General features: G+C 39.0%; 4 protein-coding genes across 4 annotated transcripts in view; 3 read left to right on the forward strand and 1 right to left on the reverse strand.

Moving 5' to 3' along the window:
* Positions 1-2,205, forward strand: part of LOC144633427 (uncharacterized) — a 6,281-nt gene extending 4,076 nt beyond the window's left edge. The window contains exon 5 of the mRNA XM_078492302.1: positions 1,481-2,205. The gene's annotated coding sequence lies outside the window, so the exon portion shown is untranslated. The remainder of the gene's footprint in view (positions 1-1,480) is intronic.
* LOC144631432 (uncharacterized) overlaps positions 1-2,205 on the forward strand; it is a 3,663-nt gene extending 1,458 nt beyond the window's left edge. Inside the window, exon 2 of the mRNA XM_078489858.1 lies at positions 123-2,205. Within this exon, the coding sequence (XP_078345984.1) occupies positions 123-394 (272 nt within the window). The 3' untranslated portion in view covers positions 395-2,205. The remainder of the gene's footprint in view (positions 1-122) is intronic.
* The window catches only part of LOC144632699 (skeletal aspartic acid-rich protein 2-like), a 19,006-nt gene extending 14,390 nt beyond the window's left edge, over positions 1-4,616 (reverse strand). The window contains exon 1 of the mRNA XM_078491406.1: positions 4,519-4,616. The gene's annotated coding sequence lies outside the window, so the exon portion shown is untranslated. The remainder of the gene's footprint in view (positions 1-4,518) is intronic.
* LOC144632680 (twinkle mtDNA helicase-like) lies at positions 4,199-19,330 on the forward strand. The gene is made up of 17 exons (XM_078491375.1): positions 4,199-4,727; positions 6,400-6,567; positions 7,986-8,039; positions 8,543-8,691; positions 9,292-9,346; positions 12,419-12,520; positions 13,004-13,125; positions 13,680-13,731; positions 14,318-14,389; positions 14,566-14,622; positions 15,130-15,264; positions 15,837-15,910; positions 16,371-16,485; positions 16,584-16,663; positions 16,924-17,029; positions 17,216-17,335; positions 18,512-19,330. The coding sequence occupies exons 1-17, from the start codon at positions 4,275-4,277 to the stop codon at positions 19,049-19,051; spliced, it is 2,454 nt and encodes an 817-aa protein (XP_078347501.1). The 5' UTR covers positions 4,199-4,274; the 3' UTR covers positions 19,052-19,330.
* Positions 19,331-21,144: the final 1,814 nt, after the last annotated feature.

Consider the following 21,144-nt stretch of genomic DNA (forward strand, 5'->3'; position numbering starts at 1 on the left):
GCTTGGCAACCAGCAGCCAACATACAGTGCACCAGAAATAATAAGTCACCCTCAACTGGGTTTTTCAGGGGTGGTGAAATGTGGGGATGAGTATCAATTTAACAGTTTTTCTCTTTTTGCAGATGAACTTCAGCATCTGGTTGCAAGACCAAATCATACTAAGCTTGCAGCAGTATTGATTTTGCCACCAGACAAATCTATGCTGCTTCTAATTGGTGTAAATGGTGAGTCCATGCTTATGGAAAGTCACACCCACCAGGGTACGGGAGCAATTATTGCTTCTTCTGGGCCAAGCAAGCTGGAAGAAATGGCTTGTTATATTGAGTTTATGGCTAAAAGGGATTGGACATCTAACCCCACCCCATTTGATGTCACTTTCGTTTCATTGTCATAAAAAGTTTTCCTGCATAAGTGGACTCTCAGCTAAAAATGACGAGGAGAGTTGCTTCACCTGTCAGAACCATTTTTGGTGCAGGGGGGAGGGGGGTTGGGGGCTTGGCAGTTAACAAGTTGAAGGGAGTACATTACAATGTCCATGTCATTTTATACATGTAACTAGTAGTCTATGTATAAAACTTTTTCTTGGAAAAGTGTTTACCCCTTGGGAAATTTTACTCACAGCCCAATAAATTCTTGAAAAGGGATTGCAATGAGGAGTGACATTGATAGTCAGTATATAAATTGATCATAATTCCCAAATGTTTTTTCCTTAACAGGGCACTCAAACAGTTCTTTTCAGAACTACTTCAAACGGTTCTTTTCGGAGCCACTCAAACGGTTCTTTTCAGAGCCAATGGTTGCCTGTGTATTTTTCCTTTGTTTTTAGTGTGAATCAAATACAATTTGTTATGCTTAAATATTAATTTGCTGAAAATGCACAAAAACGATCTGATAGGAGATACTAGGTAAAAAAAGTTATGGCTTTTATCTTATCATTTTTCTTTTCAAATTGCATACATTACATGGAACATATTCTCTTTCTCTCATATATCTTTCTTATTCTTTTGTCTCTTTCTCTCTCTCTCTCTTTTGAGTTGGCCATTAATTGAAATTTACAATTATCTTACCTAAAACATTGATGCTCTCATGATTGTTTCTAGCCATTTCACCACTTCAAACAGGATACAAAGGTAAGTGTGCAGGCAAGGTTCACATTGTTAAAGGGAGAGGGTGGTTTCTGAGGGGGGAAGTAAGTAGACCCATTTCAATGATTTCTTTTTTTTTTAAAAGACAACCTGAAACTTGCATTTACAGAGATCCCTTGATATTTTACACAAATGACCACGAAAAAATATTGCTTGCACTTTTTGCTTTATTTTTTAATTCATAAATAATTTCCATTTTTGATGACATATTTCATCTCCACATTAAAACATTGAAAACCTCAATAATTAGCTTGCTCAGAGCAGTTGTATGTTTGTCTTAGTTTACTTTTCAGTATGATTTAGTTGGCAGACAACTTGCCCACCCCCTTGCCCACTGGGCACGTAAGCATGGGAAATTACTAGTCCCGCACAAAAATCTGGTTGTCCTGAACAACCAGACGACACCTTTTTCAAGCCCTGCTTAACTATTATGGGCTAAATAATAGAGAGATAACATACACTAAATGGAAATGTTCTATAACAAGCCATCATCATTATGTCACATCTTGTATAATTATTAGTATCGATCAAAAGGTTTGTTAACAAAAAAAACCTTTTAGTGTGTTTTTTACTTCAGTTTGTGAGCAGAAACAGGTCCTGAAAAGTTAGTTGTTTTTGCTGACAATTTAAAACAGCATAAAAAAAGGAAACAGTGAATCAAATTGTTGTTTAAAAGAGGTGTGACATTAGTGCCACTTTGTTTGTGAAATTATTTGTAGTGTAAGGCATGTTTGAGCCCAGCTCAGATCATTCTACTATTGTAATGTTAAGGTTGTACTTTCTTAAAAACCAACAATACTTAATGTTGCTTTGCATAGCAACCAATGGTCCAGCCCAGTCAAAATGTGTTTAATTATTAGGAGAGAGGGCCGAGAGGTCCTTGCCTTACCGGGCGTAGCAGGGGAGCAGGGGCATGTCAAGTGGCCCATTTTCCCACAAAATGTTAAAGGCATTCAGTATATGTTCAAGTTACTGGAGTCCCCAGTAACTGCACCACTCAGCATTTTTACTGGGCTGATGGTCATAGCACAGCTTTATTGTTATTTGTTAAACAAATAACCCAACAAACAAATCACCATCTGAAGGTGATTTTAAAAATCTCCAAATAACTGTTTTTAGAATATGGTACATTGTAAATTTCACAAATGATACATGTAGAGTGTATGCGTTTTAACATACCGGTATGTGCAGTTTTGTAAATATTTGATTATTTTACCCTATTTTAGTATCCATTATATTTATGCTCTGTAAATACATCTTAAATTAATGATCTCACTTGTGAATGCTATATATATATTATAGATATTATTGGAAGGTATAAATTTTAAGATTTGTATATTGTAAATTTTATATAAGTAAATTTTATAAAGTATGCTACATTTACATTGTACAAGAATTCCACGTAACTTTGTATCTTATGCTTTTTACATTATAACTTAATATTCATGTACAGGTGTAATTAGGATGATTGTGTACATTAAATATATACAATGTTGATTTTAAGTCTTATTTTTTTATCGATTTCATATCAAGAAAATTAAGAGTGAACTGATATTATCTTTTGTTTTCTTTCAAAAGGCAAATCATTTTAAAAGCGTTAATGTAATTTGACCGCACGATAATAAAGCGCCAGCCTGATGCATATGGTGGCATGATATGTGTATTGAGACTTATGAAAGCGCTTATTCTTGATGCAACTATTGGCTACACTTTCCCATGTCATTTTCGCACGCCTTGCCACTTTTTTTTTACCGATCTCATTCTCATCTAATTCTTTATTTATTCCTCTAAACCCTGTTTAAAGCGATTGCTGTATCACGAACTCGTTTCTGATAAGTGGTGCTGAGATAACTAGGTAGCAACTAAGTCTTCTGCGTTTTTGCCAAAAATATTTGCACGCGCGTAGTTTCCTCTATCTTTTTCATTTCATATATCATAGCAATGTAATCTAAAGACACCTCAAAAAGAGAAGAAATTTCTTAGCTTTACATGGTTGCAATTAACAGACCCAAACATTCGCAAAGTAATTGACAAAATTAAGAAAACTGAGACGCCATTGTAAAGTAATTATTGACGCGTTTATAAACAACAGTGAAGGCCTTCGTCGTGTTAGTGTTGAGCGCTGCCACTTTAAATAAGAAATACTTTTCACGATGTTTTTCCTGGATGTTCAAACTTTTATCACAAAATGGGGTTTCTTGTATCAAAGCCTATTACAAAAGTCTCGGAACTTGAAAGCAAAATATTTTTTTTGAGCAAAATAAAATTTTCTGCCACTTTTACACAGTAAGATGCTTGCGTATAGTGTTCATATTTCGCTTAAACGGCCAAAATTAGCTTCATTCCTTCCCCAGACCGTTTTTCCACTCTAACCTCGACCGCATTGTTTGGTTTCTTAAGACGAAAAAAAAAAATAACGGCAGATCAGATGCCGTTCACGAGTTAGATGTCATCTGTTAACTCCCTCTTGGCAATGAAGTTGTCGTTGTCACTGTTTTAAACGCAAATTATCTTACAATACGATCAAAATTACACATTTCAGTTTGAGTTTCACTTACTTTATTTATCAACAGCCCTTGTTCTTGCGTTGGAAGTTTTCTACACTAAAGAAAGCCACCGTCAGGATGGAAATTATTTCCTCTGCTCCTCAAAAACTTCGTCGTTTATCAATGAACTTTTGACTCGTCACTTTTCTTGGATTTACTGATCTCGCGATGTTTCCCTTTAAAATGAATTAAAGTGGACTGCAAAGATGAAGTATAAAGCCCAGTATTTTACACGATCTGCCTGCTTTACATTCATTCTGCGTCGTTTCCGTATAAGCAAACAGTAAATAGTCAATGGCAAAGCCATCTGAAAGTCCTGCAAGCGCCTTCCCTCGTTTTCCCGCCGTTCGAACAAAATGGACTGGATTCAAACTCGTTTCCAGATCCCGCGTAACATTAGTCTCCTTTGTTACACGCGGGTTTTTACTGTATCCGATTTCCCACTCCCCTGCGGTAAAAGTCAATTTTCCACTACCCCTCCCTGGAGACAAAAACATTGCACTAATGGCGGCGCGTTATGCCGTTTGAACTTTGCTTAGGTATTTTGCACACCAGATGTTACTGATCTCACAACATTGCCTTTATGATGATGGCTTACAGATTTAATCGCATGGTGCTGTCTCCTTTGTGTTATGATGTGGCAAAAAATAGAAGAACTGCTTGGAATTCATTCCGAAGGTGTTGCACGTGCGGCTTACAGAAGCAAAACAACGAACCAAAACAGTTTACAGTAAACAACAGAAACTGTCTTGTTTGGACAAGAGGCGTCAAACAAACTGCCAGGAGGAATCATCAGACTTTACCGAGTGATTTTGGTGCACACTTACCAAGTTTAAAACAGATGGAGCATTTCCTGTCAAGCCGTAAAGTTTTGTTTCAGCACGGTCACACATCACTGATAGCAAATTGTCCATTTTGTGCTACTAAAGAGGAGGGAACAGATAAAGCAAAAACATTCTCACTGTATATCAACAAGACGACTGGGAGTCACTTTTGTAGCAACTGTGGCTCATCGGGGTCTTGGAGGCAATTTAAGGTACATATTTATGCAACAGTCTATTTAGTTCCTCCCCTCCACTCAACCTTGACTTTTTGGCCGGTCAATTTGGACCCCGTATCTCTTGCACTTGCCCTTTGCAAAATGATCAAAAGTTAAAGTTCCTTCCTCCCATAATAACACACACGTTGAAATTGTAAGACAACCTGAACTGAGTATTCTAAGACCTTCTAAGTTTGGGAAGGGGGCAGGTATGTGGAGGGGGAAGGAGAGATTTACCTTGACTGGGGACGTTCCATTTTTTATCCACACCTCCCTCAAGGATGATTGGTTTTTGCAAGTGGTGTTCAGAGTTTTTTCTTTAGAGACAGGAACTGCGGAGCAGGGGGCCTGGGGGTGCTTGCCCCCCCCCCCCAATATTTCTGAAAAAATAAAGACTTTCTAAGAGAAGAGTCTTAAAAGCCCCCCACTTCAAGTCACTAGTCACCCCCCCCCCCTCCCAATAAGAAAAAAAATTTGGACCCTTTGGACATTATTTCAAAGGTGCCAGCAAAAAAAATTCACACTTTGGGTTTCATTTTCAAACAGTGCCAAAAAAATTGAGGGATGGGTTAAGAAAAGGAATATCCCCTGTTGACGTGGTTCATAGTGTTTTGTTGTGGTGTTATTTTTTCTTTTGGTATAAAATCAAACCAGTGATTTTAGGTAAGCAAATTAAAAAATAATTTAGTGTCTGGGAAATTGAGCCCACACAAGGAGAAATGGAGACTATACTCAAGTGGTTGGCGGATATTGAGCCTTGATAATAATAGCCTGCGATCCTCATGAGAGCGACACGTAAGCGGCGAGGCTGCAACAGCGAGCGGTGTTAGCTGCGAATGAGCCTGCATCGATCTCTGCCAATTTTTCACTCCCACACCGGAAACCGCAGGAATACTGATAAGCCAAATTAATTCAACGGAAGTAGAAGTTGGACAGGAACGTTGACAAGATATGAAATTCGCTTTCCTTTAGCTGGAGTAAGCTTATGTTCAGCAAGGAAGCACATTTCATTCCGAGTTAACTTGCTTTTGCAATCTGTTCCTTGATGATGCTGGTTAAGGGGCAAATAACCAAGATGCAAGCCTTCGTGTTACGCTGCAAATCTAGTCTGCAAAATGGCCAGTACATCACGGTTCATCAACAAACTTTTAACAGTGTTTTTCACACCGGTAACAGACTGGAACTTTGCTAAAACATTAGAAATACACACACACAGTATGCACTTATTGTATTGTTGTTTGTTGATGACTGATGTACCACAACCCGCGGCAAACTGAACGACTCCATGGGTATTTGATCGCACCTCATCAAACAAAACAGATTGACAGTTTTCTCACCTTTCAGCCAATGGTATTTGACTTTGCTCAGGCAAAGCAGAAATAAAAATTTTTTACAGAGATCAAAGCAGGCTTACTTTATCGAGGCCACTCCACTTGTCTCGTCCCCGCCGCATCGCTTCGCTCACCAGTCATGAGTGGCCCAAGGTATTTTTGCATGTGCCCCAAGGTGTGTTGGCTCGCAGGCTATGATTATAAGTGTAGGAATTTATTTCTCCAACTAAATAGTAAAGGAGAGGAAGCTTAATCTCCTCTCAGGGTACTACCCGGTACATACATATGCACATTTTCATTACAATTTTTAAATCAGTTTTAAACAATATGTTTTGTAGATAGCTTGCCACGGAAGCCATAATCAAGAGGCTAGCAGGTCTCCTGCAGATGGTAATTCTACTGAAAGCAATCCTGATCAAGCCAGCCAAATATGGGAAAAGTCTACCCCACTGACTCAATGTAATGAGACTGTCTGGGAAAAGTTGATTACACAATTTTCAATAAAGGTTAGCTCATAAATGTTGTAAATCAATAACATGCACTACATGAAAATATTCTAATCTAAGAGGGTCCTGAAGGGGGAGTACCAAATCCCATTTCCCAGTCCAAATTTTGCCCAAATCCCATTTCCCAGCCTATTTTTTGTCTAAATCCCAGTCCCAGCAGTGATATTCCCAGTGTGCGGAAAATCTGGTCTCAAGCACATTATATCTGTGTGGTTTTTTATTGTCCTAAATGAAGTACACTCCCTGAGCTTTCCCTTCGGTGCCCTATATAGGGATTGAACCCAGGCGCAGGAAGAGCGAGTCCAGAGCTACTTGCACTGGAGTTCAAATTTTAGAGACGTTATTTTCCTTAGATTATAGTACTGGCCCTGAAGAAGACTAGCTCTGCTAGTTGAAATATTGGCCAATAAATCTTGCCTTCCTCCCGTAGTACCAGCCTTGCAATCAATCTGGTTATATAAACCATATTCCACAGCACCTTTGGACACGCACGCGCACAGATGATAAATTCAAAATTTTAGTATTTGTGGATTTAGTACCTATTCTTTTAATTACGGCTTAAGACAAAGGTTACAATATTTTTTCTTGCAGATCGCGCGCTTTAGTCGCATAGTTGAATTTTTCATTTTAGCAAACTATTTTTAGCCTAACGCACACGTTACATATAAGAAACGCCACACGTCTCTGTCCTTTTTCATTGGTTTGTTTTTAAAAGCATGCACATGCAAGTTATCCTGGACTTTCTTTTCGTACCTGGGTCGCAGAAGGGATAGTTCACGGACTGGACTACCCAAAATCATGTTCTGCTAGTTATTATCATTTGTCTTGTAGAGAATAATAGAAATTTTTTGTAGCATTAATTAAAGCTATCAAGTTTTTATCCCATACCTACCACTACCCTGACTGACACAACTTGCTGTCACTTCTTTTAAATATTCCATTTGTGCCGATCCTCAGTCATAGCTGTTCCGCTGAGTAACTTCTTCACTTACACAAAAATTGATCGAGACTCGATGGACACTCGTGCAGTGCGGTTGTTTTGTTTTCAGCGTTTTAACTATTCAGTGCCGGACTTTAAGAACATAACATTATAGAGCGCAAAATATGCTAGTTTAGTCATGTACTGACACGCTTCCCATTCCCATTTTTTGTTTCTGAATCCCAGTCCCAGTGACCTAAATCCCATTTTCCCAGTGAAAATATAGGCAAATCCCAGTCAAAATAGGCAAATCCCAGTCAAAATAGGCAAATCCCAGTCAAAATAGGCAAATCCCAGTTCCCATTTTACCCCTTCAGGACCCTCATCTAACAATCTAAATGATGTAAAACATGTTACAACTAAAACAAAATCTTACATGTACCGGTATGTTAATGTTGAACCATGTTCAGTTTTGTTTACTGCGTCTTCCTTTTTACAGGAATTGAAAAAAGATATTTTGGAAAAGTATCAAGTCCGATTTACTGAGCATGAGGTAGTGATTTTGTTGCTTGTAATGTTAAGTGAAGTACAAATGAATAAGCAAAGCAAAATCAAGTAAAGTTTCCTGAGTGGGTATTTCTATGCTCTCCATAAGGAACCCGGGGGGGATTGTTAGGGGGTTTTTTTTTTTTTTTTTTTTTTTTTTTTTTTTTTTTTTTTTTTTTTTTTTTTTTTTTCCCCTTGGGCCCCCCATAAGGAAGTACCCAATCCCTCATGTTTATTAGTCTTCTGTAGAAACCTTGTGTGGTTCCAAATTATATCTGTTGACCCAACCCCAAAAGGGTCATTTAAAATTACCATGGGGAAGGAGGAGAGATATGAAATGCCAGACCCTTACAAGACCCTAAATTGGAATTCCGTAGGGGTAGGGTAGGGGCCACTCCGTGAGTAGGGGGTGTGTGAAATTGTGTACCAACTCCTGAAACTGTAAGTCATTTTGGTTATATGTGTATTATTATCTGTTGAAAAAATTGTTCTAAATTTCCCTGTCATTAGTTTAAGGAGCCTAATGGAAAGACAAAAATCCATGATTGTGTGTTGTTCCCGTGGTACGATGCAAGCAAGTCAGCAGTGAAAGGGATCAAGCTTGTGAAGCTACAGGCATCGGCCAACTCATCTGACTCAAGCATTGCTATAGAACCTCGGTAAGAAAACTATCAGCTGGGTAAATGAGTAATATAATCATGAATTACACCCACTTTCAGTGTTACGTGCATAGCTATCTTTCTACATCTATCTTTCAACATGCTGATGAGCCAATCAAAACCGATGCATACTGGTGTTGGTTTCATGCAAATGAACCACAAGCTCAGAAGGTCATGCTAGTGGGCTGTGATTGGCAGATTTCAATCCGTCTTATCTGTTTAGCACATCAAAAGATGGATGTCAATAGAAAGCCACTATGCACGTAACACTGAAAGGGGGTGTAATGGTTACAGGTACAAAATGACACTGCAAACTCTAGAAGAGCACATACTGTTAATGTGCTCTGCAGCCATGGCTCACTAGTTTTGTGACCAGTGTTGCATCACTGACCAGAAATTTGCTATTTGTTTATCTGCACGTTTTACCCTCAGGAAGTACACATAAGTGGTCAACTGCTTGCTGCTTAACCTTTGCCAACAATCAGTTCAGACTCTCTCTGTTAAGATCACTTTCTCTAGTTACTGCTGTTGCTTTAATGGGGTCATTATTTTATTTGAGTAATGCCCCTGGTCTTTTACCATTTTCAATTTTTTTTACAGCCAGGGGTTTTTGGGACTGTTTGGTTGGAATACAGTAGATCCTGAAGCCAAAGAGGTGTGTTATTCTGTTACTCTCTTATTTACTGAAGAGAACATCTCTTTTGATCTTGCTTGATGACTACTTGTAAAGTAAATACAATTCTATTAGGGTCAAATTTCCCAAACTGATACAGCTACACAACAACTGTCTGACAACTACACCAGTAGCAGGTTCTGGTGGTAAGTTGCATAAATTTGGCATTGGATTGTGGATCTAGTGGATTAATAATTGAAAGCTTGATTTCTGGTCAGAATCATTGTGTCATGTTCCTGAGTAAAACCCTTTATTCTTGTAGTGCCCCCTCCCATCCAGCAAATTGTAGGGCTACTGCCCTGCCCCCCCCCCTCCCCCCAGTTAGCAGTCCAAATTATAGGAGATATGACCTGAAAAAGTATTCAAGTTCTTCAGCACTCCTTCGTTGCTTTGTGCAAGAAAAACTAGTCAGTCATGTGTTTCAGGGCTCAAAATAATTTTTGGATACTGACCGGTCATGTTGACCGGCCAAATCGATTTTTGCTCGGTCATGTCTCGTTTTTGACCGGTCAAAATATTGAGTATTTACTTTGAAGCAATAGCCTATTCTGCCAAAAATTTTGCCTCATAAGCTAAAACACTCGTTGTTAAAGAGTATAAGGCTTAAACTTAAATGTTTTGATCGCTAAATGTGTCATTTTATTATGTTCGCTTTTTGAATTTCCATTTCTTCTGCGTTCTACTCTACATAAAACAAAGTGCTCAGTAGCCGTAATGTTATATTAGGGCCGAATCGCACTAGCGGACAAATTTTGTAACAATTGGTAGATTTCATCATTAACGAGTCACTTGTTACAGAAAACAAGTGCGATTACGTTTTTCGAGACCTAGCACTTGTCTAACATTTCAGGAAAACAAAGAAGCAGTTGTCTTATGATTGGTCCGCGTTGCACGCGCGATACATTTTGTCAAACAATCGCAAAAACAAGTGCGAACGACTTGTTGGACAAGGGCAAATTTTGTCAAAACGGACAAATCTTCAAAGGCGCCGTTGTCCTGCCTCAAGGCAGGACAATTCATGGCAAGTCGCATGCCCCTCGTAATGTCAGATAACAATACGTTGTTGATTGGCTAAATATTGTGTTTGGCCCAAACTGGACCTAATAATAACACGCACTCCAAAATTTTTGTGATAGTATGCACCGTGATGTGGCTCTCACTATCATAATTCTGCCGCAAAATCTTTCCGCGATAGGCAAGACATGTTTATAAGCGAAGTGTTTGCCCAATGTAAGAATGAGAAAAGAAAAAGTTATCTTGAGACGACTCATTGTTCCACTGCATGGGAACACGCGTACTTTAAATGCAAATTGTTTTAGAATTTTTTACCACGTGGTACTGCATATTTGATGTTTGTCCAAGACGGCTGTGCTGAGAAATGTACAGGGATGCCTGAAGATGCAGGGATGCGAAGCACGTGCAAAGCTATTGTACTAATAATTTCACCTTTTGTTCTCTTCAAGATGTCTCTGACTTGTCGCGACAATTTTGTTTTTGTCAAAAATGTCATGACATTTAAAACTTGTCCGCTAGTGCGATTCGGCCCTTACTCTGCATATTTTTGCATTAGTTAACGACTTATGGATGGAGGCGATCTTGGTTGTAAGCACTTTACTGGTCTTTACTACCGAACACTAAATAGTAATAGGACATATGCCCATGCCACAAGTGAGATAACTGTGCCTTTGCTCGGCATGTAGGAAGAAAGGAAACGTCAACGGCTTCATGTCAACTGTGGTCAGTAAAAAGGATAAATTACGTCCTGGACTTTTAGATATCTTTCCTGTATCATGCGATACCAATATCAAGCTAGGGGATTAACAAACTAACCGCCGTGAAAAAGATTTCACATTCGTCCACAACGCTTAGCAACCAGGCCTTTCAGTAAGGGTGTGCCGGAAGTTTAACATGTCTTTTGTTGCTTTTTTCAATGGATCTCTCCAAGTTTTCAACGTTGCCTACAACAGATCGAAACAGAGAAGCCTGTTCTAATACTATGCGGTGCCTGATTGAGGTACTGAAATATACTTATGGCAAAGAACTTTTAATCATAGACATCCACGGAAGTAGCCTTACACAAGAAGACTTCGATAGAGAGAAACACTTGAATGCCATGGCTAGATATTGAGAGTTATCGTTTCAATCTGTAGACGCCGGACGCGGAGACCATTTTTTTATATTTTGTACAGTACGAGCAAACGTTTACCGGAACTCTCTTTGACAATTAAGTAGCACCACGTCTTAGGTGGTCAACCATTGTCAACATGGGGACACGTTCAGTTGCGAAATAAGCACAATTTAAAGAAACATTGCTGATATAACAATCAAAGCGTTTAATGATTTTATTATTATGCTGGTGAAAAACACGCTACGAACTAACGAGTACTATTTTTCTCGGCCCGCCTGACAATTGAAACTGTAATTGCGTACGCGTGTTAATAGCAGACGTTGATTGATGCAATGTTCATTGTTGTCTGTTTAACGTATTTACAGACGTGATTTCAGTTCAGCTGTTTTATTTAAGCAAACCGCTAACAAATCCGCGTGACCGTCTCATCTATATTTGACAAATTTGTGACTGCAAGAGCCAGCTGCTTTTCAAGAAATACTGCGAATAAATTTTTGTGTGTGTTATTTATTTGAAAGCCGTGTACGTGACCGGTCAAAATGACCGCCAAACCAAAATTTTGTCCGGACAAATCGTCATTTTGGCCGGACATTGTCCTTTGACAGGCCATTATTTTGAGCCCTGTGTTTTCTCCCAACGCAAGGTTATGATCAGGCATCACCATCACCTTGAAGCTGTCTGACGGATATGTATGTGTGGTTTAATTTTATCTTTGGTTTAAAATTTTTCAAACCAGTTTGATTTTTATTGCCCTTTGTTTCAGATTATGATAATGAATATGAGACAATGAAAAATAAAAACCTAATTGGTTTGAAAAATTTTAAACAAAAAAAAAAAACCACAACATGTACAACAACCTTGACATTACGTTTTGCTCAGTGAAATGACTGAGGTAACTACACTGTCTGATTTTTTGGTCATTTAAGGTTGTGTTGACATCAACGGAGTTTGATGCTATTGCCGTAAGTCAGTCAACATCCTATCCAGCTATTTCTCTTCCACTGGGAACAAACTCTCTCCCTCTTGAGGTTTGTACACTTTATATGCTGTGGCCTAATAACGTTTCAGGTTTTGGTTTTTAACTATGCATTAACAACTCTTTCTGAATGAGTATTAATCTTATGGTCGTAACTCTTAAACGATAGTTGTATTTCAAAGTACAGTTCTGTTTTAGTTATACTGGACGTGTATTACATATGTACAACAACAGTATCAAGATAGTATCAGTCGACAGAAACTACATGTATACACCGTGCAACATTTACATGCGCCAGCCCTTTCCAGAGCTTTGGAAGTTCTTGTTTTTTAAAACATTTATAATATTTTATGGTGTGCCTTAAAACAAATTGATCTACCATTGTGTGACTGACATCAGCTGAAATATGTTTTGCGGAAATAATGTTTCCTTTTTACAATTAAAAAATTATTCTTTTCTAAACAGAGTCATTAAGTGAGAAAAAAATAAATTTTGCAGTTACCAATAAATTTAATTCAGCCCTGTATGCCCTTAGGTTCTTCCACAACTTGAACAATTTGAGAAAGTTATTCTTTGGTTTGGAAATGATGTTTTGTCACGGCATGCTGCAAATCAGTTTGCAAAGAAGTTAAACTTACTGAGGTGTTTCCTTGTCAGGTATGTCACATAATCTTTGTATTTGAAAATAAGCAGCTATCATGATAGTCAACATGCCTGATCATTTATTTATTCATATATGGTGTGTCATGGGTGTTATTCTATTAATTAAAAAGGAAAGTGGCATTGCCGAGTAGTTTGTACGTAGGGTATGGGATTTAAAATCCGGGGGGTCACTGGTTTAAATTCTACATCCTTCCACCACTGTCTGGATTTATTCTTGGTATCTCATTAGTCTCAGTAGTCTCTGTTGTGCTTATATAGCCAGCTTGTTAGCCAGCTTCCACCACTTACGATTTTTAAATGAGCTAACTGACTGACTGACCGACTGACTGACTCAGACTGACTAACTGACTACAGACTGACTGACTGACTGACGGACAGACTGACTAACTGACTGACTGATGGATGGACAGACCGACTGACTGACAGTCTGACAGGCACACGGACTGACAGAAGGATGGACAGACGCATATTAAACATAATACAAGTATTGGGTAATGTAACTGCTTGTCGATGTGACTGATAAGTGGATTGGGTTTTTTTGTAATCAGGCCAATCAATGGTAATAACACACCAGCAAATGCTTTAGATGCTTTGAATTTGGTAAGTTGAGTGTAGGATGACCTACACGTTTACCTAAAGGTTTACTTTAAATCAACTTTGTTTTACGAGGGTTGCACATAACAGTCTTTAACTTCCTCGCATTTCTCTCCTTTTGCTTTAGAAGAGCTTTACTGAGCACACTTCCAACAGTACAAACATAAAACAAAATGCAGAATGCTGATGCACTTACTTAATTTGTGTTTTAAACAAAGTGACAAAGGAACTTTATGCACAACAAACATGAAATAACTATTGTCTCACAGTATCTATCAAAACTGCGGGTAGCAACTCAGCTGGCTGGTCATTTGCTGTTTGTGAGCTTTGGAAACAAGCCAATCAGTTTTATTACAATGTGTGCATTACGAACAGCATTTCATTAGACTCTGCACATGACTTCCTTAACATATTCAAATTATGAGTCATCAACAATGCTTAACCCCATTTCAGGACTATAGCAAGCTTTGCAATCACACCAGACGAGTCAACAGCATTTTTAATAAGTTTACTACAATAACTATGGTTGAGGGTTTACATGTGCATATAGGCAAGATGTAATGTTTTTTAAGTGTTCTTTTCTCTTCCTCAGGGCTGTGAACTTACATCATTAGTTTCCCATGCTCAACCAATCAGCCACGAAAAAATCACTACTTTTCATCAGGTCTGGTCTATGGTTTAATGCTGTTTTACCTGATAGAAATAACTTCATTTTGTTAAAGTTTAGTTACAGGTACTTTTTTACCAGTCAGAGTGCATGATAAGTATCAATTTAAATGCTGCCCCCAGGATCTGTTTGTTTGATTAATATTTTTTTGTCTATATTTTTGGTGTCCACAGTTGAGGAGTGAAGTGTTTGATCAAATTGTTAATGCAGATCAAGTAGCCGGAGTGAAGGTTAGTAATCTATGTTCCTCCACTTGTTACATTGTACATGTAAAAGAACAAGATAAATTTATTGCCTGTTGTAATTTTTGTCAAGCTTTTTTTACATCAGTCGAAGCTGTCCTTGCAACCACTCTTGAAAGCAACCAGCTCCTGCAAAAACTAACATTTTGAGACCCCATTTGATTTGTTATTCCAACTCTGTAACATTGACTGTATATAAAAGTTGTTATAGGCAACTGCTTCCCTCAGCGACAACAACCACTTTTGGGTATAACCAACGTTAACCAGTCCTTTCCCTTATTGTTAAGCTCTGACTTGTAAGTAACCACTCAAATAACTTGAATCACATTAAAAGTACACAGACACAGAAGAACTGACTTATCCGAAAGCTCCGGTATATAACCTGCCTCTATTGCAGCCACTTTCAATTCCTGTGGACTAGTTCGTTACGAGGTTCGACTGCACAAGGATTTAAAAATGCTTATTATACTTGTGAATAATCTTCTATTTTCACAGTGGACACGATTTCCAAAATTAAACAATATACTGAAGGGTTTGAGGCGTGGAGAAGTAACAGTGTTCACTGGGCCAACTGGAGCAGGAAAAACCACTTTACTGAGTGAAATGTCCCTTGATCTCTGTATGCAGGGGGTAAGTCGAGGCAGCTTATTTACTGTGTGGGGACCAGACGGGAAAGTATTTGGCCAAGGCTTGTTACCAACCAAGCGAGAAGGGGACAAATGCACCCCCGCCCCGGCGCCAAGTGGCGCATGATAGGGCCTCGCTGGGCAATATTACCCAGCGCTAAACTGATATTTGCTAACAAATGCAGCCTGATATAAGAAGTAACTATCATGTTACCATATATAACTCCCGGGATAACTAAGAATATGTGTGGTGTCAACTTCACTCTGAGAAATAAACGAAAAATTTACGTCACTCTAAGAAATAAACGAACCGTTAACGTAACAGAGAAATAAAGACATGGCTACAAAAAGCTTTTGAGTTATGTGCTCTGTATGAAATTCTCAAGTATACGAGACCAGACAGCTTCTAAAAACAGCTCACTTGTTAGTGAGGTGTTTTGAGAAAATTCAATTTATCCACATTAATATTTCTTGTCAATAAAACCTTTCACAAAAGAACTCATCAGTCAGTGTCTGTATGCAGGAAAGCTCAGTTGGATTGTTTACTGAATGAGTGCATTTTTCTTGCATATATAGGTGAACACGCTGTGGGGAAGTTTTGAGATCCGAAATGTTCGCCTTGTAAAAATGATGCTGTGTCAGTATTCAGGGTAAGACTTGGATTTTGGAAATTATAATGTTTTACTTTTTAAGCTGAGAACTGCTGATCAAGTTTATCGTAAAGAAATGTATTTTGTTGTTATTTATGATTTTCTATGCGATTAGAGTGTAGGTTGTAGGATAAGAACCCTCTACTGCAAACTAACTACAAGGCAATTAATGAAATCTTAGAGAACGAACATTCGCAGAGGACTTTTACATTGTAGATTCATTGTTATCTGAAACCCCAACGAGTTGCGTAGAGGTACAAGCAACCTATAAAATGTATGCGAGTGTGGAATAAAGAGTGTGGATTTTGGACCTTAAAATTTAAAACCAGGGAGTCTATGCTACTTGTTTGAACCTCTACAAGAAATCAGTGAAGAAAGCAAGATACTTAATTATATAAAAAGTCGTAGTGTAGTGCAAGAGACAGGTGAGAGGTTTAAATGTATTTCATTTCTCACTCAGGTTGAATTTGGAGAAACACGTTGAGCAGTTTCAGTACTGGGCAGACAGCTTTGAGATGCTGCCAATGTACTTTATGTGTTTCTACGGAGCTCAGAATATCAACACTGTTATTGATGTAAGTGCACTGTTCATAATGATTGTTGCAGTAAGTCGATTACTGTATTAAGGTTGAATTAAATCTAAACTGAAACTAATGGTTTTTTTTCTTCACAGACCATGAGTCATGCTGCTTATGTGTACGACATTGAACACGTCATTGTTGACAACCTACAGTTTATGACGTCATATCTGAGGTACGTTTTTCTTTTTGCGTTTCTGTTCCTACTTGACAAGGACGACAGTTTGGCGAACAGTTTCGATATCAAAAACAACTTTTTTGTCTACTTTTATTGCACCGCAAAAACACCGCTTACAATACGATTACTAACACTACAATACCAGAAACTGACAATACTTACAGTGCTTACAATACTTAACTATACTGTACTTGACATCAACAACGTTATTCTACTTTTTACACTTTTAGAAATTAAGTTTTGTTATTTCTTTTCAGTCGTGGGGACGACCGATTTTCTGCCCAGAATCATGTTATCTCTGCACTGAGGAATTTTGCAAGCACAAAAAATGTTCATGTTACGTTGGTCATCCACCCAAGAAAGGTTTGTTAGGGTACACTTAGATAACAATGTCTTCATGTCATGTACATAATGCTGCTGCTGCTGCTGATGATGATGATGATGATGGTTGAACGCATTGTTTCACTGACGAATTCGTTTACATGATAATTGGATATTTACATTCATATTCTTCTGCTTACTCGACGTTGTGCTATATTTTATTTTTAGGAAAATGATGATGTTGAACTTCAAACAGCATCCATTTTTGGTACAGCGAAAGCCAGTCAAGAAGCAGATAATGTGATCATACTTCAGAACAAGAAAGGAACAGGCGATAAATATCTGCAGGTTGTTTAGCGTAGTTTAGCTTTAAGGTCTTGATTGTTTATCGCCAAATATTGATGTATGCAGAGAAAAAAAGCGCGCAAATTACCAGTTGTTTCGCCTACGAGTTGTTTGCTAACGACCAGTTCGCTACGAGGGTCGATCGCCGCAGTCGCGCTAACGAGCTGTAGGTCGTTCGCACGAACGAGATATAAATGACTATGAACTAACAATCCGCAAAAGACCCGTTGAGTGACGATGACACATATGAACTGCAGGCCCATCGAACAAAACACAAACAAACAGAATCGCCGAAAAGAGAAACTATGAACAATGCACAAATGCCCGGGAAACAAAATGGCGGTAGTCTGGAGAGAGCCGCAACTTCGGGCAGCAACTGAAGCGATTCGAGTGCTCGGCGAGAGCGTGGTCGATGTCATTCTGTGAGAAGAAGATGCCTGGTGAAAAAGAACAAAAGAGACGTCAGGGAAACTTATACGTAGCGAAACGACCCAGCTCGAGCGAAACGACAGACGAGCGAATCGACCTAACTCGTTAGCGAACTGGTCGTAGCGAAACAACCGAGGCGAAACAACCGCAATTCGTTTCAGCATATGCAAGGCCGTTTTATCTTATGTGCACGGTGTAAATGAGAGTGAAATCAAATGAAGTGGTCTTCTGAAAGTCTCTCATCACAATATAGGGTATGCCAGCTGTGTGGATAACAGGCTCTATGTAGTTTGACAATTTACAATGTTCTGCTGGTGCAGGTTGCAATGGAGATTACACGACAACCTTCACCAGCAGAAAATCGAACAATTGACATTTCAACTCCACCTCCGTACCTTCTTAATTTTTAGCCGTTTAATTTAGAATTGGTCCCTGAGGTTTTCCTTCTTCAATCCAAGGCTTATTACTCGCTTACGCCGCTTTGTGGCTCTTTGAGAAAACTTCAGGGACCAGAGTGAGACAGAAGTGAACCTATCAGAGTTTTATCACACACTTTCTGGGGTGTCAAAGGTTCAGCGTGCATCGCTGACTCTGAAATGGGGGATATTCATTTAGTACATGTACCACGATAAATGGCGAATGGGAAAGCAACTTTGCTAGAAAGGTGGTGTCACCCATCTGAGAATTTTCTAGTGTATGTGCAAAATGTATTCTCTTGGTCAAGTGTCGCTCTTGTTTGTTTCCGGTCAGGTTACCAAGAATCGTTTCGATGGCGTACTTGGTCGCATCCCTTTAGAGTTTGTCAGGGAATCCTTGTCGATGTCAGGATATGGCAAAACACCCCAACCAAAGAAACCAACAGTGAAACTTGACAGACCGACACGTCCAGACAAGCTGAAAGTAACTCGACTGGGAGCAGATGTAGATATTGTCAAGTTATCAGCGCCAAAAATGTTTGGCACAAATAAAAACATTCACAGAAAGGCAATTTTGCCCGCAGCGAAGCCTACTTCAACAAACATTGATGGCCAAACTTTGGGTGCAGTTACACAGGATGCAAAAGACAACACCGAGCAGGAAAATGAATTGAATAATGCTTTTCAGGAAAGAAACAACACTCCTCAAGTGATGTCAGCGGAAAAGAAAGAAAATGTGCAAAAAACAGTCAAGAAAATTTTAAGTGGAACACGCTTGTTCACAAAAGCTGTAAATGCTTCTCGGATAGGGAACGGTAGACCTGAACGCGATCAAGTTATTAGAAAACCGCACAACGAAAAATTACAGAAGTAATGCACTAACAGAGAGACCTAGACTGTTCCACAGAAATAATTTGTCCTAACCAGGCTAAGATTGTAAAATGAAAATAGTTGTATTATGTAATATAAATCGTTATCTGTAGAATAACGACTAACAACGTTAAGTGGCTGTAGACTACATTAAAAACAAACGTTCCTGCTATCTAGGGACCAGACTCTTAACTGTAAGGTTGGAAATTACGCCATCGTTGCATCACGTTTTTAAAATTATTAAAGGGAAAGGCATTATTCGTAGTCTTGCAGTTTTTGGTCCTTTTCTACGTGTTTTCTTTGTAATTAAAGCTAATTAGTAAGGTGGCTCACAATAGTTTAGACATTTCTGTCTTTGGCATTTTTTTACAGCCAGCCCAATGGTGCAGCTGAAAATGTTTACTAAAGTTTAGTAAAGCTTTCATCGGTTAACAGAGACCGATCATACTGATGTCAAAATTTGTTGCCGTGACAACCTGAAAAAGTTCGCAATACCATATTTTGACCGTTTTAGGTCAATAGCTTGAAAACTACTTGGCAAAAGCTATGAATATTTGTACTAAAAGTTATTGTTTCAACATTATGGGTGTAGCTGCAATAGAATTCCGACGACAGGGATGTTTAAACCATTACAAGCTTTCTTTAACCAATATAAAGTGCCTTGCAGATCAGTCAAAACTCTGGAGGAGCACCCATCAAACGAGTCCAACCGGGTGAGGCATTTAAATATCAACGACAAAATGTTGGTTAGCTGTCGCAAGCTCTAGTTCGTACAAATCCTTTGATTCACCACGAGTCTACATGGGTCACTGCTCACGCCATTTCACAATTTTGTTAGGGTATCCTTTTGCTCTTAAAATTTATTACTTTAGTCAGGTTTTAGCTGAAACACCTACCCAAATTACCTATTATCAGAGCGATTTTAAGCTACATTGAAAGTCGAGTGTTTTCTTCGTTTTGTTCTAGCCTCTTAAAACAGTTCAAATAATGTTAGAGAGTGCGGAATTTGACGTTCATTGAAGCCCAAACCAGTGGAGCAATTGACCATGGAAACTGCCAACATATTGGGGAATTTGACCAAAAACTTTCAAAAAAGTCAAATGCCCGGGGATTTGTCCGGGGAAGCCATGAGCGCTCGTGGATCTAACTGGTACATTAAAGACATAGTTAACTTACAAAAAATGTATAGAAATCATGAAAACCTGAACAATATTTTCTCACCCATGTCATACGTCTTGAACGTATTTGGTTTGATTGTCACGCATTTGTGTCCAAATGTTTGTCTGCATGGTCCAAGGAGGAAGTTGAAACAACTGCTGCTCGTATTCAAAGTATGGAATAGGCTGCTCTTGAACTATGCCCTACTGATCCCAAACAAAGGAGTGAAGTCAAGGTTGAGGGGAATAAAAAAACAAAGGAACATTTGAATTATTCCCTCTGAACCTCCACTTAATTCTTTTGTTTGTGATCAGTGAAGTGTAATTTCGAAACTAGCCTATTCCTGTAATAATAAAGATGGTATTTATTTTTTTTAAGCTCGGTGATAAATAATGAAAATGAATTTTTCAACAATGACACGAGCATGGGACAAAGAAAAATTCTGAGGCCCCGACGGGAATCGAACCCATGGCCTCCCAGATACCGGTTGGGCGCTCTAACCAACTGAGCTACGACAGACTCGTTGTGAGCTGGGCCAACTAGGGAAGGACACGCGCCGCACTGCAGGAAAGGGAAAAGATGGAAAAGCCGGTGAAAAAGAAAATGACAACAAGACACGAGCAGGGACAAAGAAAACGAGCCCCGAGGACGAACCCATGGCCCCCAGAACGGGCGCGCCACCACGAGCAGAGAGACCGGTGAGCGGGCAACAGGGAAGTGACACGCGGCGACGCAGGACGCGAGTGTGGAAAAAGAGGAAGGGAAAAAATGAAAATGATTTTCAACAATGACACGAGCTGGGACAAAGAAAATTCTGAGTCCCCGACGGGAATCGAACCCATGGCCTCCAGATACCGATGCGCGCTCTAACCAACTGAGCTACGAGAGACTCGTTGTGGGCTGGGCCATTTTCTAGGTTGATATGTGACACGCGTCCTG

The sequence above is a fragment of the Oculina patagonica genome, chromosome 12 (genome assembly GCF_052425735.1).
Source record: "Oculina patagonica isolate OP01 chromosome 12, crgOcupat, whole genome shotgun sequence".
Taxonomy (NCBI): domain Eukaryota; kingdom Metazoa; phylum Cnidaria; class Anthozoa; order Scleractinia; family Oculinidae; genus Oculina; species Oculina patagonica.

Excerpts from the sequence above, each read along its gene's own strand:
- LOC144632680 (XM_078491375.1), top strand. The coding sequence starts at position 4,275 with ATGATGATGGCTTACAGATTTAATCGCATGGTGCTGTCTCCTTTGTGT. Across the intron at positions 16,486-16,583 it reads ATATCAACACTGTTATTGAT|ACCATGAGTCATGCTGCTTA; the intron begins GTAAGTGCACTG and ends TTTTCTTCACAG. Across the intron at positions 17,336-18,511 it reads CAGGCGATAAATATCTGCAG|GTTACCAAGAATCGTTTCGA; the intron begins GTTGTTTAGCGT and ends GTTTCCGGTCAG.